Here is a 26,552-nt window from a genome sequence, read left to right on the forward strand (position 1 = left end):
TGTCCAAAATCACAGCAGGGCGTAAGTGATGACGAGGATCTTTGTCTGGGACACATGACCTATTGGGAGCTCTCTCCTGGCATCCCCTGCCACCTTCCCCATCCATTTGGGAATGCCACGGTGTGGCCGAGAGTCCAAAAAGGATAACTTGGCTGTCCTGGCGATACAGAGGGGTTGGGGGGAAGTTTGATACTGATACAGCAAAGGACGGTTTAAATGGGGGTCTCAGACTGCAACAGAGTTGGAAATGGAAGACTCAGATGGGAGAGAGAGGAGCCCTCCCCAACCACAGCACCCCCACCCCTGCAATCTGCTCTCTAGAGCACGTTTCCCTGGGCTGGGGAGCTGCAGCCTGGGGATCGGAGGGCAGCAGGTGTGGAGGCTTCAGCAGAAGGCACAGTCACTGTGCCCATCCCTGGACACCTCAGCCACCACCGGGGGTCCATGAGGGCTCCCTCAAGGCTTACAGAGCAAGGACGGGTGTGTCAGCCCTTGTGACACTGGTTTTGCTCCAGAATCTATCACCAAGTGATTCTCTTGGTCCTGAAACAAATTGTGTTCTCTGAATGCTGCACACTTTCCTCCAAGGTCTGGAGAAACAGGGACTCCCAGGGCCTCAGCATGGGCAGTCACACCAGTTCACTGCCCAAGCAGATGGCCTGGCTCTGGACTCTGAAGACAGGGTCCCCACATTCCCTAGTCTTCCTGATGTCAGTGGCAGTATGTGTGTGCATGTGAATGGGAGTCTACCCAAACAAGAAGGGACAGACCAGATGGACTGTCAGCCCTGCCACCCTCAGTGTGGCTTCTTGCTTAGTGTCCCGATACCCCAGTGGAGCTAGCTAGCTATTTACCTCTTTCTAGCCCTTCTCTGGGACAGGTCCCTGGTGCTGCAGACTTGGGTTGGGCACTGGCTCCAGCCAGGAGCCACTGGCTGGGCAAGACCTCCTCCAAGAGTGGGTGCTGCTCCTCAGAGTTTCTCACTTCCCCCCAACTTCTTGTTTCTGTGAGAGCTAGGGAGGACTGCCGCCCGTGTTCTGAGGGACAGAGGCAGCTGGCCTGAGGCTTTTTTCTCTTGGGGACATTTCCAGCTGGGACTGTCCTTGACTGGGGTGGGCAGGAGGCTTCATCTGGGAGGCAAGCTCCCAGAGTGTGGGGGACTCTGTTGGCAGCACAGTTGGATTCAGGACTAGGTTCCTGAGCTCTGAATGTCAGGATCAAGTTCGCTGGCCTGAACCTTTGGCTGGCCTTTGGATTAAACTCCATTTTTGCATAAGTGACTAGGGGCATGCAGATTGCAAAGAGCCAGCCAATCTGGAAAAGGCAAGGAGGCAAAGCTGTCCCATGAAGGCCAGAGCTTGGCTGTCCTCGGCAGACCACGTGGGGTAAGGCAGCAGAGCAAGGACGGGTGTGTCAGCCACTGGAGAGTGCTCTGCAGATGTTCATGAACATGGTGGCACCGAGGGTCCATTGGAGCACCTAGAGGAGCTGTGGGGTCCAGAGCTGAGAACCCATAGGACCAGGAGGTGGGGCCAGAGAGAGGTGGGGCATGGAGAGCAGCTGTCTTCCTACCCCAGGTCATACAAGCTCATGCCCTCTGGAGTCAGGAACCTCTGGACTGAGTCTCCTCAGCAGCATCTCTGCTTGAATATTCATAGTGAAAGCAAACTCACTACTTCTTGGGTCTTGGGACATTCTTTCCATCATGGATGGCTCCTGCTGTTTGAAATGTCTGCCACATGTTGAATCACTAACTCTCCCTGTAGCTCCCTTCATCTTTTGGGGATAACCATCTTCCCCCTGACATCCTTTCAAATGTTGGGTTTCATGCATCCCCAGTCTTCCTCAGATTAAATGTTCCAAGTGTCCCCCGCATGATGCAACCTTCACCCCCTCCTCTCCTAGACCTTCCCCCCTGCTGAGCTCCAGTTTCCCCTGAAATGTGCTCTGAGACATACCATGAGACAACCACGGCACTTGTAGTCTGTCTGACCATTGATGGTGTGAGACTCTGCCTTGACCCACATAATCTAAACTCAAAAGGGCTTCTCAGGTGGAGCCTAGAGGATTCCACTGCTGTAGAGGTCAGTGCTGTCTGACTGGCTCTGGGGAATTCTGGGGCTCCTTGGAGATCGTCTGGGGCCACAGAGGGCATGAAGAGGGTGGGGCCAGTGGGTGGGGTGTGCCTGCTCTGGTCCTGCCACTCCTACCTAACTAGAACAAAACTATTTGAGCATGTTTTAAAATGGGGCTGCTACATAGACTTGGGTTTGAAGCAAAAGCACCACAGCTTAAAAATGTCCAAAACTGAGGGCATTGCCTAACGTGAGTTAGTCTTCTGTCACATGCCATCCCTAGGCCATCTCCCCACTCCCATAGATGTGCAAACACCTCAGCTCAGGCCACCACCAAAGAAAAGGGGCCATTACCCCCAGACTTGGAGACCCAGGGCACTCCATCCCTCTGCTCCCATGGACATGTGAACCCCTGGCTCTGCTCTGTTTGTAGGAACATAGAGGTCATGAGCAGGTGCAGCGGGCTTACACATGGGTGTGGGGGATCCCTGTACCACTCACATGCTCTCAGTGTGGGCTGCATGAGCATCACATGATAGGGACTCGGGGATTGGGACAAGCAATGCCCACGTGGTGTGCAAGTACTGAGTGTGCAGGAGGCAGGCGCCAGGGGGCCCCCAGCTGGAAGGCGGGGCCCTGTCCCAGCCAACAATAAGGTCATTTCCCCAGCTTCCTGGTTGGGGGTGTGGGGGACACTCACAGGGCAGCGTCTCAGCGCTATTCTTCTGGATCATTATGCAGAGCTGTAGCACCAGTTGGGGGGCGCTCTCCAGGAAGGTCTCAAGGAGGCGCAACATGTTGACGTCTGCATATTCGTACATCATAGCCCAGTAGAAGCGTCGCTGGTGTTCCTTCTGCCGCTGGCTCTGAATTCCCAGGTACATGGTGCGGATATACCTGCCGAGAGAACAAGACAGAGCACAGAGGGCATGGGTAGGGGCAGGGAATGCGGGAGGGTCACCCCATCCCCCAAAACCAAGACTGCCTGTGCCCACGTCCCCTCCTTTGCTCTGACATCTTCCAGATGCTTGGACCAGGGGTTTTTTCCCAGTCCCCAGACAGGGTGCTAAGTCTTTGGGGTGGAGGAGTTGGGGGTGGAGGGGATGGGCAGTCCAGGGAAGGGGTGTCTTAGACAAGTCCTCCCCTTCCTGGCCTCGGTTTACTGATCTAAAAAAATGAGCAGTGGAAGAGTGGGATCAGATGATCTCCCAGGGCCTGCCAGGGATGCATCACAGGTGAGCTCTGAGGACATGTGATTGTTCTCACATTCAGGATCCCAGTGGGAACGTTCCGTCAGGATTTCCCCTCTGCCATGTAGCCCTGCCCCTCTCTGGGGGAGGAGGAAAGGGAAGGAGCATTTGTGAATCTCCTACTAAGTATCGCAGGTTGGTCGGCCACGTGGGGCCAAGGTCCTGGGTGACAGTTAGGTGTCCCTCTCGTGTAGGACAGACAGGGAGCCGCTGCACCATCCCAGCATGGGCTCCACATCTGGATGGTGGAATGACAAGGATCTGGCCCATGGCTGCTGGACAGCAAGTTCAAGTTTTCCACTAGGGGGACACGGAACCGGCAACAGAGCCTCTGTCCGAGGGTGGCATAGGACACAGTCATTCTGATGTACTGACCCTGCTCTGTCAGAGAGGAACAAGCAGCAAAGAGAGTGGGATTAGGTAGAGGGCACGGGCTCAGGATTCAAATGCTGGCTCCGTTATTTGCCAGTTGTAGGAATTTGTATGAATTACTCCAACTCTGTGTCCCTGCTACCCTTCTTCAACATGGAGAAGAGAGTCAGCATCACGGGCTCGGAGGCGAGAACAGAGAGATAACAGCCATGGTGGACATGCCTCCCGGGTACCCATGGCTCACTTGCACCTGAATTTTTCAGAAGCTGTCTCTAAGCCACAGTGAAGGGGAGGATGAAAGGTACCATCTAAGATAGCCAGCGGTCTCTGAGGCTGAGCCCAGGTCAGAAAGGTTAGCAGGGCCAGGAAGAAAGTGAGGTTCAGCATCTATTTAGGATCAGGAACATGAATCACATCCCAAGGGCCACAGCCAACAGGATAGAACCACATGTGTGACCTTGACTGTCCCCTGGGAATGTGTAATGTGCCCTCTAAAACACTAAGCCTGAATTAGCAAGGTTGAGAGAGCAAGGTTGATATACTGTGTGGTCCCTGTGGTCCTCAGGCCCAGCCAGCAGCCTAGCTGGGCTGCCTGGCACTCTCTCCTCTCTGTCGCCATCACCACCCCCAGCCTCGTCCCCACTAGCACCCCTCTTGCCTCAATCACAGCAAAGGCCTCCTAATTGGCCTCTCAGTGTCCACTCTTGCCCCAGAACACAGCAGTTTTTTGAAAATCGTAAATGCAATCGTGTCATTCCCCTGCTTCTTCCAACCCTCCCACGGCCTCCCATAATGCTTAGAATAAGATCCAAACTGCTCTCATGGCTCATGGAACCCTGTCTGCCTCTCCAACCCCATCTCCCACTCTCTCCCCACTCCATTCTTGTATCTTTTCGGTCTCTTAAAGAGCCCATAAGCTTGTCTACTGTTCACACCATCTCCCCAGTGCCAATGGAATGTAGAAGGAATTATCCTGTCTTCGGAGGCTGAGGGGCGCTGGTGGGACAGCACTGTCACAACACGGTGAGGGCATCCCACACCCATTTCTACAGGAAGTTCAGGAACAGCATCATCAAGCCAGTCACAGAGAAGGGCTCAGTATCCCCCCACTCTGGCAGCAATGGGAGGAGCAGGGAGTCACTTAAGACCTATACTGATGTTACAGATCACGCTTTAGAAGCAAAGATTCAAAAAGCATGCATTTAGGGGCGCCTGGGTGGCTCAGTGGGTTGAGGCCTCTGCCTTCGGCTCGGGTCGTGATCCCAGGGTCCTGGGATCGAGCCCCGCATCGGGCTCTCTGCTCAGCAGGGAGCCTGCTCTCTCCTCTCTCTCTGTCTGCCTCTCTGGCTACTTGAGATCTCTCTCTCTGTGTGTGTCAAATAAATAAATAAAATCTTTTAAAAAAAAAGCATGCATTTATAAAATAGCTTAAAACAGTAAGGAAATATCGGGAGGGAGACAAACCGTAAGAGACTCTTAGTCTCGGAAAACAAACTGAGGGCTGTTGGGGGGTGAGGTGGGAGGGATAGGGTGGCTGGGTGATGAACACTGGGGAGGGTATGTGCTATGGTGAATGCTGTGAAGTGTGTAAGCCTGACGATTCACAGACCTGTGCCCCTGGGGCAAATAATACATTATATGTTCATAAAAGTAATTAATTTAAAAAAACCCAAAACAGTAAAGAGATGCTCCTCTCCAATTTCAAATGGCAGGCCTCTCTCCAGAGTGCTGATCATGTACCAGACCCACCGATGAACAAATGCTCCAGGGGACTCCGGGCCCATGCAGTGGGACACAGAGCAGCCCTACTGAACCGCTGGTGTGACCTGTGACAATCACCTTGGCAACGAGGAACACGATCCCAAATCAGATGAGTAATACTGTGTCTATCTCTCTGGATCCCTAAGAGCCTTTGCGCTACAGTATCTCTGAAGACATCCACCCAGCCTCCCTGGGATAGACACCGTATTTCCCTCCTGACACCCGCCCTGCAATGAGCAGAGCAACAAACCTGCTGGAAACTAAAGCAGGCAAAGCTGGGGATGAGGGCAAAGGGCAGGGCAGCTCCGTGGGGGGGCTGGGGTGGGGGCAGGAGGTGCATCTGGTTAGCCCACTGTTGGAGTCCTGCAAGGCCTAGTGGGGGCACATCTGGTCATTGCCATTTAACTCATTGGTAAACTGAGGCTCTGGAGTGAAACAGAGCACTGAATTGTGGTTCTGTTTCAGGTTCTGTGACTTACGGGCTGTGTGTGTCCCATGAGTCATCTGCAAATCAAGGGACCGAGGGAGGCTGGGAAAAGGGCAGGGATGTTGTCAGAAAGCTACAAGGTCACTGAGAGAAAGAGAGACAGAGAGTGAGACAGAAAGATACAGAGATACAGAGACAGAGTGAGACAGAGAGACAGAGATACAAAGAGACAGATACAGAGACAAAGAGACAGAGAGAGATACAGAGACAGAGAATGAGACAGAGAAACAGAGAAAGAGATACAGAGACCAGCAGGGAGAAACACATACACACAGAGAAGAGACACAGAAAGAGAGACAGAGAGAGAGATGTGAGAGGGAACAGAAGGAGAGAGAACGGAGAGGAAAGCAGGGTCACAATTTGGGGTCTGAGGGAGAGGATCAACTAGAAGAAATCATGGCAACGATAAATTTGGGGAGGGGCGGGCTTACTGTAAGGAGATAGGGTCACAGGTAGTCTTGGAGGGGTCTGGGGGAGCATCCAGGGTGGAGGGAAGGGTCGATTTGGCCATATCTGATGGTGGCCTGGGAAGGCAGAGAAGTGGAGGACAAAGGTGCGCTGGCTGAGGTCGGGGCTTCAGGTCCAGAACAGCCTGGACAGCCATGTGCCCAGTGGAGCCTTGGTGCCTTGGGTCTCACAGATCAGATGTGGGCTCCATGACCCAAAACTGAACTCTATTCACATGAGGCAGCTGCAATATACAATACTATGGGCCACAGACTCCCACAGGGACCAGATCACAAATTTATACTCCTTCAGGGGTACACTCAGACCACAGACTCTGCTTCTCCCAGCCTCACAAGGTGGCCCAAGGTGGAGGAATGCTTATGTGGCAGACCCAAACCTACTTGTCCAGAACCCAAGCCAAGGTAGCATCAGCACTCAGATTTACCTAAGTCTGCACTGCCAGGGCAAAGGGAACACTTAATCTGCCCTCTCCTCCCCATTTTCCCCAAGTTGCCGGCCCCTTTGCCTGTCATGGCCATGGAAATGGAAGGCAATGATCCTAGAACACGCTGACTCAACTATAATGTCTGTCGGAGAAACCAACCTTGAATTTCTTCTGTGAGCGGATATCGCAAGGTATGGGAAGAAACGAGGGTGGGAGTGAGCAAAACCAGAGCCTCTACCGCCATGCCGATGAGCAAATAGATGCTGGCAGTCCAGAGTGCACCAGGATTAAGTCCAAAACCAAATTTGGAAATCATGCCTCCTGAGACCCCAGCTCAATCAGTTTCCTACCCTGTAGTGGGAGCGACATCGCAGAATCCAGTTCAGGGTTTCGCAATGAAGTGCCTTCTAGCTAATTCCACACCATCTGGCTCCTGTACCCTCCTCTTCTTTTTTTTTTTTTTTTAATATCACTTTTTGATTTTATTTTTTTAAGATTTTATTTACTTATTTGACAGCCAGAGATCACAAGTAGGCAGAGAGGCAGGCAGAGAGAGAATGGAAGAGAAGCAGGCTTCCCGCTGAGTGGAGAGCCCAAAGCGGGGCTCGATCCCAGGATACTGGGATCATGACCTGAGCCGAAGGCAGAGGCTTTAACCCACTGAGGCACCCAGGTGCCCCACTTCTTTATTGTTTTTTTCCCAATTTATTTATTTTCAGAAAAACAGTATTCATTATTTTTTCACCACACCCAGTGCACCATGCAAGCCGTGCCCTCTATAATACCCACCACCTAGTACCCCAACCTCCCACCCACCCCCCCGCCACTTCAAACCCCTCAGACTGTTTTTCAGAGTCCATAGTCTCTCATGGTTCACCTCCCCTTCCAATTTACCCAAATTCCCTACTACTCTCTAACGCCCCTTGTCCTCCATGCTGCACCCTCCTCTTCTATCCCTGAGTCCTGAGCTCCCAGGAGGCCATTGAGGGTGCATGTAAAATCCCGGTGACCTCTGAGGCAGCCCAGCCAGCGGTGTCCGCCTTAGCCCTTGTGCAAAGCATGGCCACAAGGTGGCGCCAGACCCTAAGCGAAGCAGGAAAGCCGCTCTGCGAGGTGATCTCATCCCCAGCAGGCAGCCTCCTAAGGCCTGCACCCTTCCATTCGCGGCACTGGGGTGCAGGTGGCAGGCGAGGCCCAGGGCAGGGCCAGATGTGCTGAGTCCCCAAAGATAGGCTGCTGCTCCTCCAAAACCCTCATCTTTCCCCCTTCCCTGGCAGGTTCCGAAAGCTCACCATCCCCTGGACATTAGTTTAGGAGATAAGAGATAAGTCCAGCTCTCTTCCTGGATTTGCATCCACATCTTATGACACCTGTCACGACATCTCTCTTCTAAGGACTTTGGATGGTGAAATGCATGGATCTAAAAGCAGGGCGGCATATGTCGCGTCGTAGAGTGAGGGCTCAGACCGGGCCTGGTCTCTAGTCTGTAGAGCCACATGGCGTTGGACCAATCACTCCCCAGTCTGGGCCTGCTTGATTCACCATCACAGAGGGCAGACTGGAGGACCTGAAGCTTCCAGTGTTTTTACAACTTCGTCCTTCCTCAAGTAAGTGGCTTCGTTGAGTCTGAAATCTGGCCCAGCACTTCACCAATAATACTAGCTGATGTCGGTATGGCATCCAGGTGCCAAGCACTGTTCTGAGAATTTCGTACTTGGGAATCCATTCAATCCTCATGGTAGCCTCTTCAATATTACCCCCATTTTCCAGATGGCGAACGAATCTGGGCTTAATGAATATTCCTCAGTTCTGGGCCCATTTTTCCGCTGGCTGTGTTACCTTAGGGGACATCCCCTAACCTCTCGGAACCTCAGTTTCTGTATCTCTGAATTGCCTGGCCCAGAGTGGGACCCCAGGAGATGCTGAACAAATGAATACATGCAATCATGCCCTCTCTGAGGGTCACAGGTGCTCAAACGCCTGTGAGACTATCTGGGAGAACAGAAGACTCAGAGGAAAGCTGTTGCTGCCTCCTGAGGTACTCCCCTCTCATCTTTCCTTCGGCCTACTCTGCCTACTCCCTTCCCCAGGTCTGTCTCTTCCTCTTACCTTGTAAACCATGGAATTGTTTAAACCTCCTCATATCTGTCTCCAGAAGAAACTTCTAGTTATCTAAACACATTCTCACCTTTATACCAGCCCCTTGAAGGAAGATACTTCATCTTCTTCCTCCCATTGGCTCATCTGAGGCTCAGAGAGGTAGAGTGATTCCCCTAAAGGCACACAGCCAATGCTAGTTCAGGCAAAGCAAAGAAGGTCTTACCCAAACTTGCCCCACTGGGAGTTAACTGTAGTTCTGCCTAAAACTGGCTAGGATGGGAAATAAATGATTTCTAAAAGAGATAGGAGGCTGAACAGATTTGTTATCTGGGCCTGCAGTCACCTGTGGCTTCTTGTGACACTCTCAGAAACAGTACTTTGAAACCTCTGATTATGAAGAACAAACTTCTCTCAAAGCCCCAGTTGGTTTTGCAGGGCCTGAAATTTAAAGAATCTTCTTTCAGAAAAATAAAGTCTACCAAACATTTAAAGTAGAAATAGCACCAATTCTGTACTTTTTTTTCCCCAAAAAGGAGAGAAAAGAACACTTTCCCATTCATTTTAGGAGGTTATCATTCCTGATATCAAAGCCAGAAAAACACTCAAAAGAAAATAAAACTACAGGCAATATCCCTCTTAAAAACAGATTCAAAAGTCCTCAACAAAATATTAGCCAATCAAATTCAATAACATACAGAAAGAATGATACACCGTAGCCAGCTGATATTGGGAATGAATGCAAGGCTGATTCTACATGCAAAAATCAATCAGTGTGGTCAATGATACAAATAAAGCAAAACACACATTACAGTAATTGATGCGGAAAGAAGGCATTTGACAGAATTAAACATTGATTCATGATTTAAAAGAAAGAAGAAGAAATTCTCAACAAACTCGAAATAAAAGAAAACTTCCTTAACCTGACAGATGAAGGACACCCACCAAACACACAGCTAATATCATATTCAAGATAAAAAGTTGAATTCTTTCCTCTTAAGATCAGAAACAGGCAGTGATGTCTGCTCTTTCCACTCCTGCTTGGTATCATACTAGAAGTCCTAGTCAGTACAGTAAGTCAAGAAAAAGACAAAGTATATATAGATTGCAAAGAAGGAAGTCAAATTGTCCCTATTTGAAAATGCTTATCATTATCTAGATGGGAAATCCCAAAGAATATGCAAAAAGCTCACAGAATTAATTAGTAAGTTTAGCAAAGTCTCATGATACAAGGTCAGTATATAAAAATTAAATATATTTCTGTAGACTACTAATGAAAAATTGGAAATGGAAATTTTAATAATATATACCACTTAAATTAGCTCCAAAAAATGAAATGCTTAGAAATAAATCTAATAAGATATACAAGGTTTGTATGCTGAAGCTGTAAAACACTAATAAAAAAATCAAAGAAAATCTAAATGTACATGGTTTGAAAGACTAAATATAGTGATGATACATAATGACAATTCTCTGCAAATTAATATATAGGTTTAACATGGTTTCAGTAAAGGTCCTAGCAGGAATTTTTTGCAGATATAAAAAAGCAATTCTAAAATTTATATGGGATGGCAAAGGAACTAGAACAGCCAACAGAATTTGGGGGGGGGTGGAAACAAAGATAAATTTAAAGAACTCACACTACCTGATTTTAGAACTTACTATAAAGCTACAGTAATTAAGACAGTGTGGTGTTGGCAAGAAGAAGTAAACAGATCAATGGAGCAGATGAGCCCAGAAACAAATCTACACATATCGGGGCAACTGATTTTTGATCCAAGGTGCACAGGTCATTCAATGGAGAGAAGATAGTCTTTTCAACAAATGATTTGGGCACAATTAATCCTTCCCATGCAACCACTAACTTAAAATGTATCAGAGATTCAAAGCTGAAACTGTAAAACTTTCAGGAGAAGATCTTCATGATCTCGCATTCGCGAAGAGCTCTTAGAAATAGGACAGCAAAAACAGGATCCATAAAAGGAAAAAAATCGAATTGGATTTCATCAAAATTAAAAACTTGCGCTCTGTGAATGACATTAAGAGAATGAAAACACAAGCTGTGGAACGGGGGAAAATATTTGCAAATCACATATCCCACGAAGACAACTAAGAACTTGTACCCAGAATAGGTACAGAACACTCAAAATTGCCTACGCACTAGAAGGAGGGCAGAGGAGTCCAAGCAAAGGAGGAGCAACAGGCCTCCCTGCCTTCTTCTCCTGGGCTTGGCCCCGAGCACCCGCTGAGGACCAGACTCTGCTGATGGCCCCCCAGGTGAGAGAAGAAATGGCTGAAGGGCACTGATACGTTCCCAGGGGCTGCCCTGAACCTGGGGAAGGGGATCAGTGTGTAGGGCTGCAGGGATATACGTCAGAGTCATCCCCACTGTCCTACCCAGAAGCTGGGCATAAGCTGCTGAGGGGGCTGCTGGGGTGAGGCCAGGGACTAACTGTGGACTCAGGTATCCGTCTTAGCACTCTCCAGCTTCTTCAGGGACCCAATTCTTGAGCTCTTCTGTTCCACCCAGGGAGGGCTGCTCACTTCAGAGGGTGGTGCCTCAGGCCCCCGTCTGGCCTTGGTCCCTAAAGTTTCCCTTAGGAAGGGAAGGCAAACCCAAGATAGGGTGACATACTGAAGCAGGAGGTACAGACAGGTCTTGCTGGCACACGGGCAGGACTTTGACAGCAAGTTCCAAACACCCCCAGGCCTGCCTTCCTCCTCCGCACGCACATCTCCTGGCTCAGGGCCAGCGGGTGTCACTGTGATAAGGCTACTCTTCCAGAGCCCACATGGCTCTCAGGGAAGGACCGTGACCCCAGGAAGCCACTAGGAATCTGCTGGGTGCAGGCCGGGGGAGCCTACCACCGCCCCTGCATTTCACCTGCAGCCCACAGGTGCAGAGCCAGCCCTAGTGGCAAGGGGAGGCCAGCTAGGGGCAGGGGTGGAGAGTGGTGGGGGACCTCTTCCTTCTTGCCTCAGAGGCATCTGCAGACACAGTCTGATGGCAGAGCTGAAACAAATCACACAACACAGCTCCTGCCCTCCCCCTGGGGCTCCTGGTGTCCCACCTCGAGGAGCATCTCTTGGCTCACAGCAGAAGCACTTACCCAGGACACACAGGACTTGACACAGAGACCACCACAGGAGGTGCCACCCACATTCCTCTTGGCCATAAGATGATGAACCTATCACCGGTCAGCAAATCACCTCTCTTCCTAGCTGGCAGGGGCCCCAGGCTCCATCCAAGCAACTGGAAGGGCAATCTCTTCCCTTCAGTCAGTGCAGAGATATAATTGGTTCCTCACAGTGGGCTGTCCTCCTGGGCCCTGGACCATCGTGCAATCGGCTCAGGACAAATGGGATGCCAAGGCTGAGGTCATGCGAGGACACAGCCCTGCACCCAGCTGCCAAGCTGCCAGGAGGTCCACAGGCCTGGGCCACCAGACCAGGCTCCTCACACACCAGGGAGGGGGTGGTAGAGGTTCAGTTGCTCTTGGTGGAGAGCAGACCTCAGTGGGAAAGATCCCAAGGAGGGGGCTGTTCCTCCTTGCCTTCATGAAATGGGAAGACCCCCTCCCCGAGGCCTTGTCCTCCTTCTACCCTATTCTGTGGTAGCTTCCCTGCCTACAGCCTCGCCCCACCAGCTGGACAGCATCCTGCCTTCCTGGCCCTTCTCACCTCACTCCTCCCCCTCAGCACCCTCCCCACACCCTTGTTCCTCCCAAACACAGCCTCAGCCCTTCACTCCAAACGGCTGTTCATTGTTCCGAAAGTCCCAAACTGCAGAATGTCTCAGGGTCCATACTCGGAGGCAGGAGTAGAGGACAGTATAACAACAGCACAGCAGCTCAGAGTAGTAAACTTAACAGGCACACAGTACCCCCAGGCCCGCAGCTTGACCTGCACCATCTCATCTAACCACGTCACACCCCAACGCAAGGAGGCAGGCGCCATTATCAGCCTTCAGAGACAAGGAGGCTGAGTCAGGAACTTGCTGGTGTCACCCAGCCAGTGTTTGTTGACCCCACACATGCCCCCCCAGAGCCTGGGAATCTTTCTTTTAGCCATAACTGCGGGGCTGTTGTGTATGTGCGTGTGGTAGTTAAAACCTGTCACTCCCGTGGGACCCGAAGCCCGGGAGAGCAGGCACTGAGCCTGGCTTTGCACACCTTGTACCCCCAGCCCCTGGGGCAGCCCCCAGTGCACAGGATGGGCTGGGAGGACATCTGCTGACTGAATGAGGTAGGAGGGCCGGGCCCGAATCCCCACCTCCAGGGCTTGGAGCCCCCCATCTGGGTGGCCACACTACCTGGTGGCTCCTGAGAACCCCGAGGTGAGGACGTTGGAGAGGCTGGCCATCTGAGAGTTCTCCAGCAGGACCTTGGCTCACCAAAGAGAACCCCAAAGCCCAGGGTGGGTCTGGGCCAAGGCCATAGGAGCACTCGGGCCCCCAACAGCCTGTCCAGGGCTGCCTCTGCCCCCGGCAACCAGGCCTACAGGGCACCCATGGCAGTGGTGACACACGGACTCCTTTGTGGCCAAGAAGTATTCCAGCTCTTTCCAGCACTCGGAAAGCTGACCTCAAACTCAAGGCACACTTCTTCTCTGAAATTATCAGTAATAGAGTCCTTCACCTGGATAGCCCTTCGCTATTTGAAACAAAAAGTCTTTCTTTATATTTTTGTTGCATTTAAGTACAAGTAGCCATGCCTCCAGGACCACCATGATACACCTCGACCCTTACCTGGGTGGGTGTGGCCCACACTCTCTCTCTCACACACAGGTATGCAACGGCATTCAGACAAAGTCCACCCCCAAGAACCCACTGCACACCACCACACACGGACACACATGCACACTGTACTCAGTGTCCTCACACTTAGCACAGAGACATGCTAACTACACACGACATTCACAGGCCCACACAGCCACACCGCACTGATGCAGGGTGTCCCACACAGCACGGAGATACACCTGGTCCAAGTGTCACGGACATGTGCGTACTACACACCTCTACGCTCTGGCTGTACAGACACCCGTAGGGCACACACTGCATCTCTGAGTCTCTGTGACTCTGGAGCACAGGGGGGTAGTCTCCCACCAGTGCTTCCCCCGACCACCACAGTACCACCTGTCCATAAGTGTACTTAGTGTGTATTTTAACCGTGTATCCCCAGTGGCCCAAACCCACCACGGCCACATTCCCTGTCACTAGGGCCTCCTTGAGGAGGACGGGCAGACACGGAGGACAGAAGGGGCTGCTGCGCCACTGTGAGTCTGGGTTCTTGTCTGGCCCATCCTTCTCAGGGTGGAAGCGGAAACACTGCCTCTCGGGCACCCTTCCCACTTCTGATCACATCCCAGGGCTGGAAGGATCCAGGACCGGTGGCCACGCAGTGGCTGAAGAAGAGAGCGGCCCGAAGGAAGGGCAGGGGAAGGAGACTCCACAGGGCTGAGCTGGGTCACCAGGGCCACTCAGGAAGATGTCAGTTGGGGGGCTCCAAGGCTGCTGGGACATAGAAGCTGTGTTCCTACCTGCATGCCTTTGACTCAGCGCCCGGTAGGAGGCCCTGTGGCTGTTCCCTGTGGGCCTGGAGCGAGAGCAACAGCAGGAACAAGCAAAAGTCCTCCCAGTCCTTCCAGATCATTCACAGACCTTGGGGGCGAGGGGGTCAGCACCTGAGTCATCACAGACAGGGCCAGGGGACAGCCTACAAGCCTCTGCCAGGTTAGTATTATCACCATTCCCATTTTACAGAGGAGGATTTCCAAGCTGACCTAGATTTGGTCACCTGGGTGGCTTTCCCTTTGGCTCCGCACCCAAGGATTCAGGATCCTACCGCCCCCACCTCTCTACTACCCCCTGACCACATCTAATGGCTCTCCATCCCCAGCCCCTCCTGGTGTGTGCCTGTCTCTATGTCCTCATTGATGCTGTCCAGAGAGCCAACAGCTGTGGCTCCCTGCTCCTTCTCATGGAGTTCACAGCCCACAGGTAAGAGCAGGAGCCCACGGAGTCCACAGTCCATGTGCCTTACACCACGTCAGGGTCAAATGATTTTCCTCCCCATCCTCCCCTTATAGGGAGTCTCCAATACAGCAATGGCTCCCATTTATTGGGTTTCCCTGGAAGCCAGGCACAATGATAGTACTCTATACATATTAAGTCATTTGACACAAAAACTTGAAAACTAACTACAGTGAAAAAACGGAAGCAAGAGAAAGCCCAGGGACCCAGAGACTGGGATTCACACGAGGTAGCTGGAGTCCAAACAGGCTGCTTCTAACCCTGTACACTATATTCTCCTGTTCGTTAGCTTTCTCTCATTTCCCCTCCCTCCCCATCTCATTTATTCCTTTCAACAACCCCATGTTGGATAACCTATGAGCCCCATTTTACAGATCAGGAAACTGAGACTCAGAGGGATTAAACAGTATGTCCAAATTAGAAAGCCAAATTTAAGCCTTCATTTGGCTCTGTTGGCTGCCTGTTTTCCCCTCCTCAAGGCCTCCTCAAGGCCTCTTTCCAGCCCCTACTGCAGCTCTGTTTTCAGCCCACACTGGGGCAAAGTCACTTATGGAAAGAGATGTCTCCCAGCTAGATTTTAACCATGTACCCCCAGTGGCCCAAACCCACCACGGCGACATCAATCAGGGGTGCTAAAGTTGATACAGCCTCTGCGCAAATGGAAGACTGGTCTCATTTGGCCAAGAGATGTCTGCAACCCCAACTTCGAATACACAAAATGCACACTCCCCAACACAGATGGCCAGAATGGGGTCAGGAGCTCAATGAAAAAGCAGGAAAGACTTGGACTGTACACAAGAGAAAACTTACCAACCAGACTGGCAGGAGAATGCTATAATGAGACAGGCTTTCTGCCCCTCTCTGGACAGTTCAGGAAGACAAAAAGCAAATCAGTTGGGGCTGTGAGATGTCAGATACCCCCAGCTCCCAGAGGATAGCGGCTGCAGCTGCCCGGGCCCTCTCGGCCCTAGCATTTTATCACAGGTACAGAACCATGCACCCAGCACCCACATGAGCACATACACATGTATCCATGCACAAGTCCACCTGTGGGCTCCCTCAAAAGCACTCAAAATGCCAGATCCAGTGGCTCGAGGGGACCAGGAGCCTGGCACAGGGGAATATATGTGCCCACACAGACCCAGCTAGGAGCCACGGGTTCCCTCTGAGTATGGGCACAGACTCTAGAACCTTCCACTTCCTAGGTGGCCCTGGAAGCCCCTACTTCCCCCCACCCCTGCCACACACATACACACCCAACACACACACACACACTCTCCAGCTGAAATGCCTTCGGTATGGAGGAAAGGTGGAGGGGCTAGCTGCCAGCTCACCCCTGAGAGCAGCGCATCAAATCAGAGCTATTTTTAGCCCTTCTCTCCAGTGTCCCTGACATCAGCTGAGCAATGGTGGCAGACTCAGGGCATACATCTGGGAAAGCAGGCATGAAATGGCATTTCTTTGCAAGTGCCCAGGAGAAATAGCAGGGGAAAGCAGCATAAAGCTTTAGGGAAGGGAGGAGGCTTCAGTGGGAGTCATCCAGTGGTCTTCTGGATGGGTCTTGGTGGAAGAGTGGCCTAAGCACCCTCTAACATCCCAGGCTCAGAAGAGCATGGTGTGGGCAGAGACTGCCCCAGTCTTCCCTGCCTCAGTCTCCACCAGGGCTACTCCTCTGAGATGTGGCAAAAAACTTGATTAAAAATCTTGAAACACTTTGAAAACCTACATATTGGAGAAATGCTTCTTGTTCCCCATTATAAATACCCAGAAGGCCAGAGACCAAGAGGCCAAGTTTTGGGGCTTGGTTTATCTTTACATATCAAATGCATGGTACATCGCTGGGCACTTGGTAGGCATTCAGTGTTTGTTCCATGGAAGAATAAATCAATCAGACAGCCTGTTGATAAAATTCTTGAGCTCTAGGAAGTTCATACATTTATATTCTAAGTGCCCAGGGCAGGTATAAGGAAGCCTCCCTATCTCCAGGCTCAGGGTTGCCCTGAGTCTCCACTGGGACGTCCCAGACCTGGAGTTCGCACAGCTCAGAGGGACTTCTCCCCGCCCTCCGCCCCTCCTTCCTCTTGTCCTCAAGCCTCACTCTGGCCCAGCCAGGTCCCCAGTCCTGAATGAATATGTGACTGCCTTTGATGCTTCGCTCTGGCCACCATGTGCTTTTCCAATCAGGTGAGCAAGCCTGTCTGGTCATTAGTGATACCTTGTGCTTTTCTGCTTGGAAGTAGAACCACGGCCATGTCTACAATGAGAGATGCCACTTTGCTGTTCCCCAAATTAGAATGAAGGCTCCTGACAATAGGCCCTCACAGTACTGCTCTGCCTGCATGCCAGTCAAAGGGTATTTCCAGGGCCCAAGGCAGCCCATGTGCACGCAGGCTGCCCCAGTAGAACGGGGGCAACCAACTCTGCCTAAATGAGGGAAATCTTTCACAGCTGTAGAAGTGCCTCACAACTTTGAGAGGGGTCCACGGATCTAAAGGCAAGTCACCTGCACTCTGCCAGGGGCTTTGGATCATATGATAAACATAGAAACATGGCCCCCAGCCCCCACCGGAGCAGTGGCCCCAGGGAGCCCTGGGCACTCAAGGCAGGAGGTTGTGCCTGCGCATTTGCCAAGAGCCTCAGGTGCAGAGTGTGGCTAAAACACCCCAGCAGCCCCTTGATACCCCACAATGGATCTATGGCAAATGAATGGGAACCCTTCGAGGATCCCCCATACTTCTTCTTGGGGATCATAAACTCCAGTGGTTTCGCCTCCCATGGTATCCTTTCATGGGCCCTAGCTTTTGCCTTTCAAACTCACAAATAGCAATCCAGACCCCTCCCAACTGTATTCAAGCATTCAACAGACATCGTTGAGTTGGGCTGCACACCAGGTGCTGCGCTAGGTACAGGGGACCTAGCCTCGTCCCTACCATTTTCCCTTTGCATGGAGCCTCCCCATCCTATGGCTCTGTGGGTCCCGAGAGAAGATGCAGTCACTGTCCCGCTGGTGTGTGAATTTAGTACTCGAGCTCTGAGAATCACCCTCCACCTGTGAACACTGCCATTGGTGAGTGAGGAGCCGACTGAGGACAGCTCATGTGATGACTCACTCACTGATGGACTTGACCCTGGCATCAAGGTTCTCCTGCCGTGTCCTGATGCTGCCCCTGTCCTGGCTGAGGGGCCTTGGGAACATTCTCACCTCCTGTGTTTCCTTCTCAGTGAAATGAGTGGCTAAGACCAGATGAGCTCACGGGCCCTGGCACCATCCTGACCCTGCAGACCTTGTAGGGATAGATCTGCTAGTCAGAGATCTTTCCACATCAGCAGTCACCCTGCAGGACTTGGGCTGTCTCTTCCTAGAGGGTCCTCAACTCCCCACCCCAAGGCTGTTGTCCTGCATGGAAGAGGCTCAGTGTCTCCCAGGAGTGCAGCCTCTGCTCCTTCAAGTCCTCTTCTGTATCCAGGCCTGTCTCCAGGCTAGGAAGCCAGACAATGTCCTGTGTGCTGTTTCCTGGGGCCGCCCAGGGAAGTAAGCTAAAAATAGAAATAGACGGTGGCATTTAGTAGAGGTTGCACTGTGCCAGCTAGAGAGGCCAGAGCACACTGCCAGGTAATGCCGGGCTAAGGCCCACTCACCGATGTCCTGGGCAGCCTGGCCTTCCCGGGAGCCCCCCAAAGTCAGGCATAAGAGAGGGCGGCAAAGGCCAGCGTACACCCCTGCACCCAGACCAGAATTCTGCTGAGCAAGCCTCACACTCAGGCTGCCTGCTCCCTGACAAGTGTTCCCATTCTCAGCTGGGACACCCAGGAATGCAGGAAGAGCTCTGGCTCAGAGTCAGGAAGCCTGGGCCCCAGGGTTGCCTCTGCAACCTGGCTTTAGGACCTAGGACTCCTTGCCACCTCTGCCCAACACCAGACCTCCATCAGTAAAGTAAGGAGATGAATGCTAATTTCCCAGTTTCTCCCAAATGTCCAGTCCTAAAAGGCAGCCATGCAGACTCTCTATGCTGTTCCAAAACCTCTAGGAAGAAGGGCCCCTCTTGGTGACCTAGCTCAGCCCTGCCTTCCCTCTTTCTTGGCAGCCATGCCATAGAAGAGGTCATAAGAGGTAGCACAACATCTCAGCCATGTAGGCTGGGCTGAGAGCTGGCTCTGACCCTGATGGACCATGATGCTCACCAGCTCCAGCCTGGCTGGACGTGGGCGTGGAGGCGGTGACTAGCCTCAGCCTTAGATCACCTACAGGCTGGAGATGTCTCACCTCCTGGGACTCCGAAGGCCAGGAGGCAGCATGAAGCCCTTCTATGAGCCTATCAGAGCTGAGAGCACCTACCCTATGCCAGCAGTCCTTCACAGGGCAGAAGGTGACTGCATCAGGAATCATGGGTGCGGGCCTTTTCTGTCATTCCCACTGACCAGCCCAAAAATGGGTGGAAGAACACCAACATCATGAGAAGCAATTGCTTCATCCATAAAATGGGAATAAGGATCTCTTGAAGATTTTCCTTTAACTTCCAGCAGGTGCAAGTGAAGAAAATAATGTGTCCATACAACAGTCTTCCTCTGAGAACATATACCAAGAACAGAAAGCCTCGTCTCCTCCCTCAGACAGAGAATGCTTAATAATTCATTCATTCATACCTCAGCACATTCTGAACAGAATTTGAGATGGCAACAGCATATGATACAGTTGGCCAGCACCACAGACCCTTCACTCACTGGCCAGAATATCCCTCTCCCAAGATCATCTGTGAGTAATTGTTGAACATTTTCTATGGGGCAGGCAATTTGCTATAAGCCTCTCATGTGCCATCTTAATTAACCTTCATGGCTGTCCCACCTGGTAGGTATTATTTCTGTGCCTTTTCACACAGGAGCAACCTGAGATGATCCGTGACTTACCCAAGGTCACAGTGCAAGCATGGGGAAACTCAGACTCACTCTCAGTACTGACTATGAGCCCCAGAACCTCAGTAGTGTGCTCTAAGGTCCCTCTGTGAAGGTGTTTGCAAAACCACCAAGTGATACTCAGTTGGGGTCATTCATCCATGAGTTTCCCCAGGAGAAGCTATCCTGGGCCAGTCCCTGGTCCCACATGGGCATCCCACCCCCATCCCCACCCCGCCCTTGGAACTCATGTTCCAGGTGCAGGGCAGACCAAGAACAGAGGAATAAATAAGTAGCATCATCCCCCAGGGTGGTAAGTGCTGCAGGAGAAATACAGGAATTAAAGGGATGGAGATAGAGGAGCATGTATGCACACGAGTATGTATGTACATGGGTGAGGGGCTGAGCCATGCTGGAGGAGCACCCAGTCAGCAGCTCAGAGGAGAGGGGCAAGGAGACCTGCTGGGGGTCTAGAGGCTGAGCAGGAGTGAAGGGACATGGGATTACCTGGTGCTCATCAGGGAAGAACTTGGTTTTAGTCCCAAATAATAGTAGCTAGTAGCTACATCACCATTATCTCTGATCTTTGTCCCCATGTCTCTCTGCAACCTTATACAAGTTCTTCAACCTCTCAGGACCCTAACGTCCTCACCTGTACAATGAGAAGTCTGGTCTGAACAATCCTTACTGCCCTCATATCCTTCCATGCCATCAGTAGGCATTTGGGACCAGAACCTGATCTTTTCCTGGGGGTGAGGGGCACGCCTGGGGGCACGTGGCCTAGCCTGGGAGCTAGCAGGCCGTCCTGTTTCCTTTATTCAAGCGATCTCTCTGGGAAGGGGTGCAGCCAGCACAGTGGTACTGTCAAGCATCTCCTGGGCAGAGGACCTCAATAGGAACAGCTGTTAGGGAACCCAGGGCCCTTCCATGGTCAGCTCCAGCTTGAGCCAGCAGGAAATGGGCCCATACGTGGCTGGTGGCCTCCATGGAAGAGGGATGCCATGTCCTCCTTACATGTTTGAGATGGACATGGGGAGCCTGAGCCTGAGGAGGGGGCCAAAGCAATGAGTCAGCATCTGGTCCCCATGACTGGATGATACTGGACCAAAGGTATGACAGGTAGACCAAGAATCAGGAACCAATCCCTGGACCTCCTTCAGTAGGCCAGGAGAGCATGGGATCAGCTTCAGTATAATTCTGAGCTGGGCTGGGTGGTCAGGAGGAAGAGCCAGCTACACAGATGTTTCTTCCTTTCCCTAGCCACAGCACGGGGTCTGCCACATGGCCTCCTATAGCTTCCCTACGCCCTTCCTCAGCCTTTCCAGAGCCCCATCTCATGTCTAAGTTCCACCTGCCTCTGAGCCAGCCCACTACTGTTCTCTAGTGGCAGAACATTTTCATCACCTCCCAAAGAAACCCTGAATCCACTATCAGTCATTCTCTACTCTCTCTCACCACAGTCCCTGGCAAGCACTACTCTATTTTCTATCTCTGTGGGTTGCCTTCATGGAAATGGAGTCATGCAATACATGGTCTTTTGTGCCTGGCTTTTTGCACTTAGCAAAGTACTTTCAAGGTTCTTCTGTGTTGTGGTACATATCCATACTTCTTTCCTTTCTGTTGCCAAATAATATTCCCTTGGATGGTTATACTACCTTTTGTTTCTCTATTCATCAGTTGATGAACATTTGGGTGGTTTCCTCCTTTTGGATACCATGAACAATGCTGCTGTGAACCTTCATGTGTAAGTTTTTGTGTGGATGTGTGGTTTCAATGTTCTTAGCCATATACCTAGTAATGGAATCTTTAGGTCATATGGTAACCCTAGTGTAACTTTTGGGGGCACTTCTAGACTCTTTTCCAGAGTGGTTACGCCATTTTGTATTTCTAGCAACAATGTGTGAAGATTCTAATTTCTCTACATCCTTGTCAACACTTGCCATCATCTGTCTTTTTATTTTAGTCATCCTTGTTGGTGTCAAGTGACATCTCATCGTAATTTTCATTTCCATTTCCCTGATGACCAATAATATTGTATATCTTGACCCGTACTTATCGGCCATCTACATATCTTCTTTGGAGCAATAAATATTCAAAACTGTTGTCCTTTTAAAAATTGGCTTGTCTCTTTATTGTTGATTTGTAAGAGCTCTTCATATATTCTAAATACCAGTCCCTTATTAGATATATGCTTTGCGAATATTTCTCCCATTCAGTATGCTGTCTTTTTACTTTCTTGATGATGTTCTTTGAAGCACAAAAGTTTTTAATTTTAGTAAGGCCCAACTTGTCAGTTTTTTTCTTTTGTTGCTTGTGGTTTTGGTGTCATATCTAAGAATGTTTTGCCTAACCCAGGGTCATGAAGATTTACTCCTCTGTTTTCTTCTAAGCATTTTCCAGCTCTAATTCTTACCTTTAGGTCTATGATCCATGTTAGATGGTTCTTATGTGAGATGCCCTGTAGGAGCCCAACTTCATTCTTTTGCATATGTATGGTCAGTTGTCCCAGCACCCTTTGCTCAAACTAGTCTTTCCCCAATTGAATTGTCCCAGCACCCTAAAAAAATATTAATTGCCCATAAATGTAAGGATTTGTTTCTGGACAGTTCTGTTCCACTGACCCTCCTATCTATCTCCATGATAGCATTACACTGTCTTGCTTACAATAACTTATAGTAAGTTTGGAAAACAGAAAGTATAATTGCTCTAGTTTTGTGATTCTTCTTCAGGATTGCTTCTCTCTCTCTTTCTCCCTCCCTCCCTCTCTTTCTCTCTGCTTTCTAACATGTATGGAGTGCAGAATAATGTCAAATTCAGGCCTAAGTATTTCATGTGTATTAAGTCAATTGTGAGGTAGGTTCCATCAAGGTCCCATTTTGTTGATGAAGAAACTGATGCATCAGGAAGTCAAGTAGCTTGCCTAAGGCCACACAAGTGGTAAGTGGCAGAGTTGGGAGGTGAACCTAAGCTCTATGGCTCTGTTTCTCTGACACACACCCAAAGGATGTCAAGAACATGAGAGTGAACCAGTTTTATAAAGAAACAACTGGAGCGTAGAGAGGCTTGTCTAAGGTTCACAGTGACAGAGGTGGGATGAGATGCAATTCTGCAGATCTTGGTCTCCTCTACCCACACTAGACACTTCACATTTCCATGTAGCCCTGCATGTTCATTTCAGTGTGAAGCTGCCTTGTCAAAAGGGTGGTATGGACACAGTGGCCATGCAGTGATTCCTTTGGCTCCTGGGAAATAGGCTGGGGGCTATGATGCTGGACTAGACACTATACAGACTCATGGTCCTCTTCACAGGGAAAGGAGCCTAACAACCCACTCTCCAGGGAGCAGAGTCAGTATGAGGACTGTATGGAGTCGCTGTTCCCACCATACTGTCCCACCCATCACTTTCTGTCTAGTGGCATCACTGGAGTTTCTCTCCTTCCCCAAACTGTAAGTTCCAGGAAGTTAGTGGCCCTGTTTCCCATCCTTGCCACTGTGTGGCAGCTGGCTCAGACCCCAGCAGGCACGTAGCTGATGCTGACTGAATGAGGTGACTTAGTCATCCCTGCAGCCTCCTTCATTTGGGGTCTAGTCTCCTCCAGCTGTTAGTCAGCAGCTTTCATTGGATTAACACTGACTGGACCTACCCAGTGCTGGATGTACCAACTTCCTGGCTGCTGTCACCCCTGCAGAGAGACCCACTGGGCAGAGCCTCTTGCGGAGGCCACATCCGTCTGGGAACAGCAGGCCCACCAGCCCAGCAAGAAGGTCAGAGCTGGGGTGGCTGAGACTTCCCCTGCTTCAGGAAGGAAGTGGTGCTGCTGACTCATGAGCCACCTGCCTCTGCACCTCCCTCCTCTCCATCCCAAGACATCCCTTCTCAACACATCTTAAGCCAAAACATTCCTCACTCCTTTTGTTCATGCTCTACAGAATCTTAAAATGCCCTTTCCTCTTCAACTGATTAACCCCTCACTATTCAAGACCCAGCCCAAACATGGCCTCTGAGAATTCACTCTGACTCCTTCCCCCATCCCTACTCCCCCAGGGAGGGTGCCCCTCCTCTGTTCCCCTTCTCCCCCAGCATCTGTCACTATAGAACCCAGTGCACACTGTAAGATCGTCCTAGTTTTGTGGTTTGTGTTTGTTTTTCCTTTTGTCTCCTCTGCAAGATCATGAGCTCCTAGAGCAGGACTTGTTCACATAAGGCTGGGCTCATGGCCATGCTCAGTTACTTTCAGAGACTGACGGATGGAAGAAAGGAAGGAAGGGAGGGAGGTTAGATGGAAGGGAGGGAGTAAGGGATAGATGGAGGAAGGAGTGGGTAGACTAAATCAGTGGATGAATGAGACTCTAGGTTGCCCCAGGGAAAGCACTGGAAAAGTCACTCGGTGATCAAGCTAGTCTTCAGGCAGCTTCCAGTGGGTTAGTGCTGCCCAGACTGTCCAGCTGACAGCTTAGCAAGGCTCCTCCTACTCCTGCAGGAGCCCCCGGGGGCCAGCTGGGAACCCACCTCCCGATCCTTGGCTTCTGCCTCTTCCCACATAGTCAGGATTCACATGCCCGTCAAATCCTTCATGTCACTGAGGGAAAAAAAATTGTTCAGGCTAATTCACACTAAGATGATAATGGCGTAAGGTATTATTCCTCCGAACAGAAGAGATAAATGATTGGAATAAAAGGAATGATGGTTCCCAGAAGCCATGTTTCAGACAATACAATGGTTCCCACTGCAGAGCGCACCTCACTCTCCTTTCTTATACAGGAAAGACTGGCTTTGCTTACTCTCACAGGCCTCCTTTCTGTAGAGAAGTCTGTCTGATGAGCCACAGAAACCCATCCTTGGACCAAAAGGCCGACCTATCCAAAAACCAGGCGGAGTAACCAATGCATGCAACTCAGTGCACTTCCCCATCTACTATTTCTTTTGAGTCTGTGATATAGTTGAAATAAGTATTATTACTCCCCTTTTATAGATGAGGACACTGAGGGCTATGAGGGTGTGACTCAGTGAGTCCCAGCCACAGGGACATTTAAGGTCATGCGCCACTAACTAGGCTGGTCTTCTAGGGATCTCCAAAACCACCTTCCACAGCATTGGAGGTCTGATAGCTCTCCCTAGTTTCATCCATCACAAGAACCCTGGAATATGAAGTTATCCTGTTTATGGGAAAGTCACTCCCAGAAATGGCTACCTAGGAGCCAAATTCTACTATGAGCCAAATTCATATATTGGAGTCTTGACACCTCAGACTGTGACCGAATTTGGAGGCAGGATCTTTAAAGAAGTAACTAAGATAAATGAGATCATTGGAGTGGGTCGTCCTGATCTAATATGACTAGTGTTCTCATAAGAAGAGGAGAGAAAGACAGATACAGACACACTGAGGGATGACCAGAAGAAGACACAGCGAGAAGATAGATGCTATGGGCTGAACTGTGCCTCCTTCCACCAAATTCATATATTGAAGCCTTAGCCCCACCATGACTGATTTGGAGGTAGGGCCTTTAAGGAGGTAATTAAGGTTGAGATTGTGATGGTGAGGCCCTGAACCAATAGGATCGGTTTCCTTACAAGAAGAGAGACCCCGGAGATGGCTCTCCCTCCATACACACCCAGGAGGGAAGTCTTGTGAAGATTCAGGGAGAAGGTAGCCATCTTCAAGCCAGGAAGAGAGGCCCTACCAGAAACCCACCCTGACCACACCTTGGTCTTAGACTTTCGGCCTTTGTAACAGTGAGAAAATGAGTTTCTGTTTGAACTCCTCAGGTTGTGGCACTTAGTTATGGAAGTCATCACAAACTAACAGAGTCCAAAGACCATCCATATAGAAATGGACCCTCCATTTATTCATTCAGGAATGGATACCACCTGAGTGCCATGCCTGGGGGCCATCTGGCAAGGCAGTGGGTGGGCCACAAAGTGTGGGCCAAGGGGTTCTGAACCCAGGAGTTCAAGCCCGATCCTTTCCAGCCATTGGTCATTCCTTCCACTTAAACCAAATGAGGTAACACATCCTGTCTCACTTTGCAAAGATAATAGAAAGTTAGAGGTAGAATGGGAGGAAAACTGGCCCCTTCCTTTACAGATGAAGAAGATCCAAGAGAGATGTGCCTCACTGGGATTTGTTCCCAGGTCTCCTGGCTCCTGGCCTGTGTGTGTTCTGCCATCTCCTGAATTCCCTTGAGGATCCTCTTCTTCGGCTAGTTGTTGCCAGTGGGAAGGGTGCAGAAAGGAAAGCAGGGGCCACTTGGTTAATCACAAATGGTGAAACCGCAGAATATCCCTCTGTGGACCAAGGACTAGATTACCTTCCATATCCCAGTGGTCACTTCCTTGGTTTTATTTCCCTCTATTCTCAGCTAGCCTGAGATGCTCCACCACGTGAATAATGGGGGTGGACACTAGTGGCTTGCCACATCTCTAGCCCTGCCTTGAGCCTACCTTCTTGGTCCTGGTGCACCAGTTCCAGCCCTCCTACAAAGTATAGAGCAAGGCCTGCCCTACACTCTGAGAAGTTCCCAAGGAAGTGAAGAGCTCACGTGAGGTGGGAGAGGGTGAGTATCTGGCCAACTGCCAGCAGAGAGGGACACTCAGTCATGATGGGAGCCCAGCAACCTCCAGGGAATCAGAAATCTGCACCCTTGAAAAGCATTCCATGAGAAATTCAGCAGGTGCCAAAGAAATAGGAAGGTCAAG

The 26,552-nt window shown here is 50.7% G+C and overlaps 1 protein-coding gene across 1 annotated transcript in view; it reads right to left on the reverse strand.

The window, feature by feature from the left end:
• XKR6 (XK related 6) overlaps positions 1-26,552 on the reverse strand; it is a 302,189-nt gene that overhangs the window by 22,721 nt on the left and 252,916 nt on the right. The window contains exon 2 of the mRNA XM_044225050.1: positions 2,776-2,972. Coding sequence (XP_044080985.1) covers positions 2,776-2,972 — 197 coding nt within the window. The remainder of the gene's footprint in view (positions 1-2,775; positions 2,973-26,552) is intronic.

Source organism: Neovison vison, chromosome 11, assembly GCF_020171115.1.
Source record: "Neovison vison isolate M4711 chromosome 11, ASM_NN_V1, whole genome shotgun sequence".
Classification (NCBI taxonomy): domain Eukaryota; kingdom Metazoa; phylum Chordata; class Mammalia; order Carnivora; family Mustelidae; genus Neogale; species Neogale vison.